The sequence below is a fragment of the Epinephelus moara genome, chromosome 9 (assembly GCF_006386435.1).
Source record: "Epinephelus moara isolate mb chromosome 9, YSFRI_EMoa_1.0, whole genome shotgun sequence".
NCBI classification, from domain to species: Eukaryota; Metazoa; Chordata; class Actinopteri; order Perciformes; family Serranidae; genus Epinephelus; species Epinephelus moara.
The window spans coordinates 6,021,027-6,031,382 of NC_065514.1; the positions used below are offsets into that span (position 1 = coordinate 6,021,027).

The 10,356-nt window shown below is 40.7% G+C and overlaps 1 protein-coding gene across 1 annotated transcript in view; it reads right to left on the bottom strand.

The window, feature by feature from the left end:
- ogdhb (oxoglutarate dehydrogenase b) overlaps positions 1-10,054 on the bottom strand; it is a 95,432-nt gene extending 85,378 nt beyond the window's left edge. Inside the window, exons 1-4 of the mRNA XM_050052440.1 lie at positions 9,929-10,054; positions 7,390-7,813; positions 2,541-2,729; positions 2,199-2,292 (exon numbers count right to left, since the gene is read on the bottom strand). Coding sequence (XP_049908397.1) covers positions 2,199-2,292; positions 2,541-2,729; positions 7,390-7,623 — 517 coding nt within the window. The 5' untranslated portion in view covers positions 7,624-7,813; positions 9,929-10,054. The remainder of the gene's footprint in view (positions 1-2,198; positions 2,293-2,540; positions 2,730-7,389; positions 7,814-9,928) is intronic.
- Positions 10,055-10,356: the final 302 nt, after the last annotated feature.

The following is a 10,356-nucleotide window of genomic DNA, read 5'->3' on the forward strand; positions in this document are numbered from 1 at the left end:
GCTAATGTGTGCTCACCATTTTTCTCTGATAACTTAAGATCCAGATGTTTGGGGGGCAGTGGCGGCTGCTGGTCTTTCAAGGAGGGGAAGCTCATTTTCGGCCTACATGTGTCCGTTTATTTATACGTAAATTCTACCCTCTGGGGCTGTTGCGTGAGGCTAGCGTGACCGCCTGTGAGTGCTTTGGGCCGGTGGAGGGGCTCACAGCAGCACCCGCTGCTCGTTGGGGACAGTAACTACAGAGCGACAAAAGTCAGAGTCTCCAAACACGAGTACAGTCTCCAATAACACCAGAAAAAGATGCTAGATTTGTCACTAGTCATTTTTAACAAAGAAAAAGTCACTAAGAGGATTGGAAAATTCTCCAGATCAACTCGGAACAACGGAATGAAACTTGAAAAATGCTCCGGTGGTGGTTTATATTTCAAGATCGCTGATTCGCTCATTTCCGTCAATCAAAAAGGGATTCAGCCTCAGACAGATCATCCAATCATCATGCAGAAGCCCAGCGTCCAGGCCAGCCGAGGCCAGCCCACTGCCCCATAGACCCCCAGAGACATTGAGCGTCCGATGGACAGGACAAAACCGAGCATTTATCCAATGACTGTCTAGTTTCGCTGCAGTGGAACAACCCACTCTATGCTTCCCCATTGAAGTCTTTGGACGCTGAGCTTCGACACTGTTTAATGCACTGTGACGCTACGGGAATGAATGAGAAGAAAGTCGCGTCAGTGACCTGTGATAAGTAGCTGATTCTGAACAAAAGTTGAACGCGTTCTAGCACATATTTAGTCAATGAAATGTAAACACAACAGTACATATTTGACCACTTATCTTTTGACATTTTATGGGACGCTGAGCTTCCCTTGCAGTCTTCGAGCAATCGCCACTGTTGGGGAGGGGGTTTGGTGGGAGCTGAATTATCTGCAGAGGTCTCCACCTCGCCAAAACAAATGGACTCAGTGATTAAAACCAGTAAAAACACAGAATAAAGCAGTTTCATATTAAAAATCAGTAGTGTTTGGCTTGGCAGGGGCTGGAGATGAGCTGCCACTAGTGTTTGCTCAGCTTGTTTCTGTGATAACTTAAGACCCAGATGCCTAAAATCCTTTCCAGTAAGAATATATAGTTTAAAAAAATCAAGATCTAAAAAGTGCATCCTGAAAATTTGGCTTGAAACTACATAAAAGTCAGTATATGACAGCTTCAGGCAGACAACCACAACCCTGACGCATAAGCAAAAGGGGATATGATGCCACTGACAGGCGACAGGGATCAAATGACATGGACCATGTCCTTCACAGATAATCACAGATTTCTCTGGGTTTGAACATTGCTGGAAATGTTTGGGATAACTCAACAAAATATATATAACATTGGGCTAGTTGTTTTTAGACATTTTAATGCCGTAATGTCACATATTATATCTTTAAGCTATAGTAAAGGAGGATATACACCTGCAAAAATGATTTTCACCATCAAAATGTTCTTATTAATGGCTTAAAAGTATTGCTTGTATTATTATTTTATAATTGTTCGAAAGTGTTGCTGTATAAATGACTAAAAAGCTGCAGAAAAAAGTCAGAAAGAATTCCACAATTACACCATAATAATGATGTCCTTAGACAGTGTAAGTTCTGTCAATTTAGAGATTGTGGCCAAGTTTTTTTAAGGTGGGATGAGAGCATTTTGCAAGTTTACAAGCACTTGCTCTTTAATACAAAGCACCTCCTAATGTGACACTTGCTCTCCTCACCCTCTTTATTGTGGCAGGTGATGATATAAGAGGGGGTGCTTCACGTCAGCAGCCATGATGCCCAGAGGGTCCAGCTAAGCCACGTGGTGACCCCGTACCTACAGTATATGTACCATGTAAGACGGAGTATGGGTGGTAAACAAAAGAGGTGGGAGGCCATCGATGGAGGGAGATTACTTGAGATATTATGCGGTAATTGATGGGTGGGTCATGTGAACAAAGAAAAGAAAGGGGTAACAAGAGCAATGCAGAAGACACTCAATGAAAGGTGCGTGATGTGTTCGACAATATAATGAATGGGCAAAGAATAGGTGGGAAAAACCAAAGAGATCAAGTGTTTCAGGACAAAAGGGATCCAAAGATAAAAATGACAGGTAAGCAGGAAGAAAAGGAATGGAGAGCTAAGTGTTAGTAAAGATGCAAGCAGGTTCATATTTCTCACCAACGTTCTGGAAACCAACGGTGCACGGGGCATCATCAAAGTCTACACAGCTGATGTCCAGGGGGTCCAGCTTCGCTATGTGATGCCCTCGTACCTACAAACAGGGTGACACAGCTCTGTTAGTATGTGTGGAGGGTTTAACAGGTCTGTCTTTAACAACCCATTTCTGCAGATTAGCATCTGTCTGTGGTTTGCAAACTGCTGAAATCTTCATAGAAGATTTCCTAACATATGTCTGCACATGTTAGCAGACATAGCAAAAGCAATAAAACGCAAAGCTATAATAGCGAGGCAAAAAGCACTCTCTGTGTGACATGATAAGTTCAGGTGTGTGTAGTTTACCTGATATGCTCGTATGAGTGATTGTACAGCTAGATGATCCGCCACCAGTTTCGCCACATTGGGCTGAGCCCCCACCAGTGCCCGGGCACTAGCCAGTCCCTGAGAAGTCCCACTGAGGGGTGGAGGGCTCTGGTAGGCCGCACCAGGCGGAGCCCCAGCGTTAGCGTTACGGAAAAATATATCCCAGGACTGCAGGGAGAAACAGGAGAGAGAAAGACAGGAGACAAATTACTCAACATGTTTGAACAAATATTATAATATTATACACTACTATGCTATTGTTATATAATTCAGTATGTTGTCACAACTCTTAAGGCGTGCACAAACACAACAACACTAACAAGCCATGCTAGCAGCTTTTCATGACTGTAATAAGGCATAGAAATGTGTAGTATTTAGTAATAAATATAATTTATTTATTTACTTTTTTACCTGATAATTGTCCAAGATTAAAGCAGGAGATCACTGAAATGATCTAAATTTTATCTAATACCTTTTTGGCAAATTTCCCTGCAATCGAACCAATAGTTGTCAAGACTATTTCACTCAAAATCCAAAATGTCAACCTCACGGTGCAGCAAAAATACCCTTGGGTTCATCCAACTGCAGGCCTACTCAACTGGTGGCACGACCTGCCAATTTGTTCTATTTACAAATAAATACAATTTTAAAATATCAGACATTTTGCCACAACAAATCCTTCAAACCAGCAGAGTGCTCCAGTGCACTTGTTGCAATTGCCTCTAATCCCCAAAAGCTACTCAGGTTTTAAAGGTATGTTTTCTGTAACATGATGGTCGGATTTTCACATTTCTGACAGTACTTGAAAGTATAATGTGTGATGAACACTTTTGTTAGGGAAAAATAACCACTTCTAACCATATAATAATGATATATTTTTTTGTCAAAATCACTTCTTTCTACATGTCTTGTTTAAAATTTCACCAAAAACCATTTGCACTAACCAGATCCTGTACAAAACATTACATTTTGCACTCCTCAGCACAACTGGGAAGCTATGGATGACTTGGCTGGGTACAACAGTCACATGACAAAAATTCAGTGAAGCTTTGACTGAACTGCAGGCTGTTATACAGAAAAGAGAGAGGTTGTAAAAATGTAAATGGCCCCTGGGCCCTTTGCTTTCTGAAAATGTGCCCCCCTGAACAATATAGCTCAATAGCCCTACAGGGACATGAATGTCTGCACTAAATTTCATGGCAATGGTTCTAGTAGTTGTCAAGACATTTTACTCTGGACCAAAAATGTCAATCTCACGGTGACACTAGAAGAAAAGTCAGGGAATCACATATGCCATTAGAACATATTGTCTGGGAACCTCGAATGCCTTTACTATATTTGTGCCAGTAGATATCTAGTGGACGTCAAGGTATTTTACTTACAGATCATTAAAATTCATCCTCCGTGTGAACCGAATTCCATGGCAAACCATCTTACAGTTGAGATATTTTAGTCTGGATCAGAGTCGTGGACCGTGTTTGACCTCTCACCTGAGTTTCTACCCAGAGGAGAGTAATTGGCTTACTGCTGTGAGAGGCTTTTAAGATCAGTGTTGTCACACTGTAAAGGAAGCTCTTCACTACCTCTGTAGTGGGATATCAGCTTACAGGTAAAGTGTGACATAATATTTTTACCGCACCACTGTAGCACTTAAGGATATTAACACACTAACAAAGCTCATTACCAAGAGACAATGACTGCAGGGTGCCTGTTGAGTCCACACTGATATGATCAAACCCTTACATAAGACACAGGCTTTGTCTGAAATTGCATACTTACATACAATTCATAGTCAGTATGACATAAAATAGAGTATGTAGTGCGTTCCAGCTGCATAGTACAGTGTTTCCCACAGAACTAGACTCTATATGTGGCAGTAACTGACAGCGGGGGTGTGGGGGATGTGGTTATTCGAGATGTACCGGATTGGCAAACTTTGTCTTTTGTGTGAGTGCATATGTGTCCCTTTGTGAGCAGCACTGGCAGAACTCTGCAAGAGTTTTACTTTTTACCTCAGCAGCAGTTTGCTGAGTTTAAGATGCGGGATGGACAACTGAGCGACAAACTTTTTGATCATTACATTCAAGACTTCCTCTCAATCAGTTTGTGGTTGGATTGATCAGAGCGCATCAGATCAGATCGATGAATTTGAGGAGCAGCTGTTGGTTAGACCTAGCTCTAGACCATGGGGTTTTCATAGGAATGCAGTCGGTTTCATCTAAAGCAGTTTGGAGTAATGACAGATAACACTAACCCTGTAGTACGTGGATTTTGTGTATTTGAGAAATGTCCCAATGTATACTAGATTAGCAAGAATTTGTGAGTATGACAGGTGAGCTTACTGGACATACTCAAAACTCATTGCAGGTCTGTAAGGTAGAATTAAGAGGAAAGTACAGGAGCTAATAATGTACCATAGAAAACATATTTAATGTTGTGAAAAACTTTCATTCAACAGTAGCTCAGACAGGTATGCAGAGAAGATTATTGCTTGAGCATACGTCAGTGTGAAAGGCAGCTGGTAATGGCATACTTAATATAGTAGGCACAATAAAGATTGCATTTAGTGTAAAGTACATTAAAGGCATTGCATCAACAAGAACAACATTCCATCTTTTACACACAATGCTTGTTTGACCATTTTTATAACAGCTTTCCAACGTGAAAGTCTGTGTCAAAGGGTTCGGGGTTAATCCACTTAATAATGTTTATCCGTTTATTGATTGTAAAGCTGAGGTTGTTCTACTTGGCCCCCCAAAACAAAGTTTAAAGTTCTAGATAAGCTCGGTTACTTTGCTTTTACTCAGCATTTCTAGTGATTAGGGAGGATTTGTTTGTAAATGCTGGTCCTGCGTATATATATGAGGTTGAATTCAAAAGAGCTATTCAGTGTTGTTTTGACTTGTCTACAGAATTTATACGTGTGAGGTCATTTCAGATTTGGAGAAAGTGATTACGGGATGGAGTCAGTAATTCAAGTAATCTCCAGGCTGAGGGTGGAAACCTGAATTGGTCCCTTTACAGCACTTAGAGTAGTATCATTGTGGCACAATGTTTACAATGTGCTATGAAGTCTTATTATTGTAGTAGCAATAGTAGCCTTGGGTTACAGCCATCATAAGCAGTACTATAATTACCAGAACAACTACTACTGGTTATACTGCTGCGCCTAAGGACAAGTAAACTCATTGCCACAGTGTCATAGCAGTTTAATAATGGGCATTTTCAGTATTTACAAATAAAGCAACTTGCTTGAAACCAATACAGTTACTGATTTTTGTACGTGCAACTCACATTTCTCTGAAAATAGGTGGGATAGGATGATCTAATTTCACCTGTACTCATTCCTCCTGTTTATACTGGCCGCTATCAGGTTCCCAGTGGTAGAGATGGGGGACAAAATCCATAGTACTCTGTCTGCATACATGCCAAAGTTCAGCCAAAGCTAATATGAGACTTTCAGCATTCTGAGTTAGACAAAAAATTACTGTACTGTTAGTACAAAATTCCCTCTTTGTTTCCATGGTTAACATGACTTGCTCAGCTATGGTAGAGGGCAGCGTTATACATGAACGTGCGTTTTGAACATGATAATGTTTTTGATGAACGGTGAACTGAACGTATCCATTTGCAACAAATGAATGTGAGCATCGTTCACTTTCAACACACAGTTAATTCCACTCAGGTTCTGTGTTTTATGGCCCTTGCATGCTGGTGTTGTGTGGAAGATTGTGTTCCCGTCGATATGTTTTCCCCTACCTATATCTGAACCACCATTTTCCCTATCTAACCACAGAGGGGGGTGCGACGCAATTTTCCGACAGGGGAACAGACTTTGACACATCACCTGTATGGCTAATGCAGTTCGCAGCTATCTGTGACATCATCACTAAAGCCAGTTTATATGAATATTTGAAGGAGTTTCAGAATCAGTTTGGATTCCAACGCAAAAAATCAAACATTTTTATGCAAGTTGTGTCAGCCACATCAACAACTAATTTGAAATTGCACATCGAGCTGAAGCAGCCGATCAGTCCTGGGAAATATCTCAAAGTGAATTACAATTACAAGATTTTGTTTTATTCAGAAAGAGATATATATATATATATATATAATAATAACAATAATAAAACAGAAGAAATTAACATAAATTTGTTAATTTTAATCTGTCCCAGGTAACCAAAAAGCATCATCTGGCCAAACTCAGCACACCAGAAGAAATATGTTGGGCCGTGTCCAGTTGCCCAATTCCTCTGAGACTCTGGATAAATGAGTGGCCTGATAAACTGGCCAGATTCAGGCTGCCGACACTGCCATCACTGGTGTGTGAACTAAACTTCGAGCTAGCTCTTGTGAAGCGTTAACGTGCACAACACTGGTGTAGGGATTCCTTTGCTCAACATATTTTAATGTGACATAACCGGCCCATCTGCATCTTTGATGAGATGACATTCACAGTGATTGTTACTCTACGTATCTACTGTGCTATCTGTCAATCACCTTTTGCTCCACTGCCTCCAGCTATGATGCTCAACTATCCAAATATGCCTGAGCAAACACAGGCAATACCGGTAGTGTCAGTTTGTACCTTAACCCTACTAAATTTTAGACAGGTGTCTGTTACCACCGATCTTTCTTTAGTTTCCTCTAGGAAGAAGGTTAAAGACATTCAGAGTAAAGGTTTGGGACATCTCATTGATTGTGAATTGCGGGAATGCACTGAACCTGTTTTGCATGTGTGGATGAGCGTGCCGATGGAGGCAAATTCAACTTTTCAAACATAATTAACACCTGTGGGACATCAAACACACACAAATATGCTCCATACCTTGTGCACATTCCTGGGGTTTTCCAGCCACGCATAGTACATCTCCTCCACATAGTTAGAGCTGGTGCCATTGAGAAAGGGCTCAGCAGCCACGGATGTGTTCTGGCACCTCGCAGGCTTAAATGTCCTTAAACCCCCCTCGATCACCAACAGTCTGGGCTGCGATTGGCTCTGGGCTGTCTGTGCAGCTGTTAAAGGCCGAAGCCTGGCAAATGTAGTCCTTAAGCGGTGCATGGCTGCAGGTTAGCCACAGTTCCTCTTCCTCCTGCCTTACTGGAAGAAGAATACAGCAACACTGTTCTGGAAAAGAAGACGCCCCAGGCTCTTCAGCAGCTGCCACTTATATTACTCCTGTTTGTGCTGAACCTGATGACACTTCTCCACAGCTCCTGCTCCTTCTCTTCTGCTGATCGTCCACCGGATCCTGTTAAGTGTAAATGTAATTGTCCATCAGAAACACACTACTAAATAAGTGCAATTTGTGAGCAAATCTTTAAGGATAAGGCTATAATTTCGTTACAAATCCCATGGTAAGATCAGAAATCCGTCCTTCAATACTCTGTCACTGTCTGTGGCACTGATTGAATTGATCCTGGACAACAATGGAGCTCTATAAAGTCCTAAAACACGAAAATTAGTTAGTATTTTAGCACTCCCCGTTCCCTCGTCTCTAATGTGGGTTTATACTTCTGTATCAAATCGACGCCATACCCTACGCCGCAGCCTGACGTGCACCTCCCCAGAAATGTAAGCTGAAACCATTTCCCTCGGTGGAAACAAAGCTTTTATTTACTTTAATTTCACAGATAAGAAACAATAAATTGTGAAGACAATAAAGCCTCCACAAAAATAGCATTTTAAGTCTTGTGTGTGATTTATCCTGGCTTCATATGAGCAGAGAAAATCTTCGCTCGTTGCTAGGCTAATTTATACAATGTAAAATGCCATAGGCTTGTGCTAATAACATTAGCATGTTATATTTGTTTGGAAAACGTGATTAGTGTAAAAAATTGTTGTTTTGTCAGTGAACCTTGTGAGTTGTAATAGAGCCAAACTTTGTAACTGTTACCTTTGTTACATGTTGCTGTTGTTCATGGCTTTATATGAGTAGAGAGAGAGAGTGAAGTCTGCTAACCACTAGGCTAATTTATACAATGTAAAATGCCATAGGGTTGTGCTAATAACATTAGCATGTTGTATTTCTGGAGTTTTGTGTCCAGCAAAAGACAAGTTTTTTGTCTGTGAATGTTGCGAGTTAAAGTGAAGCTGATTTGTGTACTTGTGTTTGAAATTGTCTCAGTTCAGCCATGTTTAATGTGTGTTTAATGTGTGTATAAAGTGTGTTTTGAATCAACTAAACTTAACAGCACTTCGCAGAAACCTTTGCCGTCGACTAGTGTTTTGGAGGTGTAATTGCAGAGTGACACAGAGACACCACCGCACAAGTATAAATGCTCACAACGGCGTAGGCCACGTACGTAGGCTACAGCTTAGGGTCCGCCGCACAAGTATAAATCCCCCTTCAGTCGATGGGGTTTTTTAACTAGGTTTTTGGTCAGATGCCTGAAATAAGGTCTTTGGTTAACACAAACTTAAGAGATTTTCATATTTTGTTCTATGAAATAAAATGTTAAAAAACTTTGAAGCTTTAACATGCCCTAAAAAAGGCGGTCGCTAACAACTGGCCAAATGTGACCGTGTTGTGGTTTGTGTAACTTATATCCAAACATTAGCTTTTTGCTTCTTGCGATTGCATTTCTGCTTAAAAAATCTTAAACACTGTGTTAATTTGTGAGGATTATCTTGCTGAACAAAACAAGCATCTTAAACTTTTGTTTGCCACAAGGCTTATATTCTGCATTAATCCAAAATCCAATGGAAAATGCCATAGGCTATTTGAGTAAGGACACAGAGCAATGCTAACTTCCGCATTAGCTTACAAAAACGTCATCCCTGCAGCACTCCATGACACCACACATGTCCAAATACAACTAAAGAATATCACCATCCTTATCCTTTTATTGATTAAAAAAGAAACTCTGCTGTAACTTTATCTTAGTTCAAGATCAGACAGTAAACTGCAGTACATTACAGATACTGTGCATCCTAAATATAGCTAGACCACCCACTCATAACCGTACGTTTTTTACATCACTTGCATATATTTCCTTAAGACTAACTTTAATCATAATTAAATACATGCCTAACCCCAACTTAACTTTAACTGAGTTATGAATTCTGAACTTAGACAAAGTCTTAACCGTGAAATTTAATGATTTGCGTTGAGGATTTGCATTTTGTCCTCATTATGTGCCGTTCTTAACAGTTTTATGTCCCCACAACGGCAGTTATACCTGTTTACTCATACACACACCAACCGCTCCGCGCTCGAGCGCATACAAACTGCTGTTTAAAAAACTGTAGCGTCACGTGCGGGTGTCCCACACGGCACTTGCTCAGATAAAGTCACATAACTCTTCATTTTTAACCGCTTAACTTAAAACTTTAGCTAACGTTTAGTTTTATTCGACTTCGTTACCTTTTCCAGGTGCTCGCGTGGCTTCCTCCGCAGCCTGCCGGTGTAGTGAACGAGGAGCAAACTCAGCTGTGTCCCGTCCTGAGCGCGAGCAGGATGCTGTTTGTGTGTGTGTGTGTGTGTGACTGCAGCAGGAGAGCTCAGCTGGGTCTCGCGCTCGGGCACTGTCTAATCACTCCGGTGCTGATCTGCGTCACGCCGGCCGGTGACGTCAGCGGTTGCGTCAGAAAATATGAAAACTTCATGGAAGCAAATAAGAAACATAAATTTGAGTTTTAAAAGTCACTTTATATTTAATATTGTGGTTATAATTTAACCATTTATCTAAATCTATATTTTCTGACTTTTTCTCTTTGAAATTAAAATATGAAAATTATTCATTTATTTATTTATTTATTTATTTACAACACATATTTTAAAAAGTCAGATAC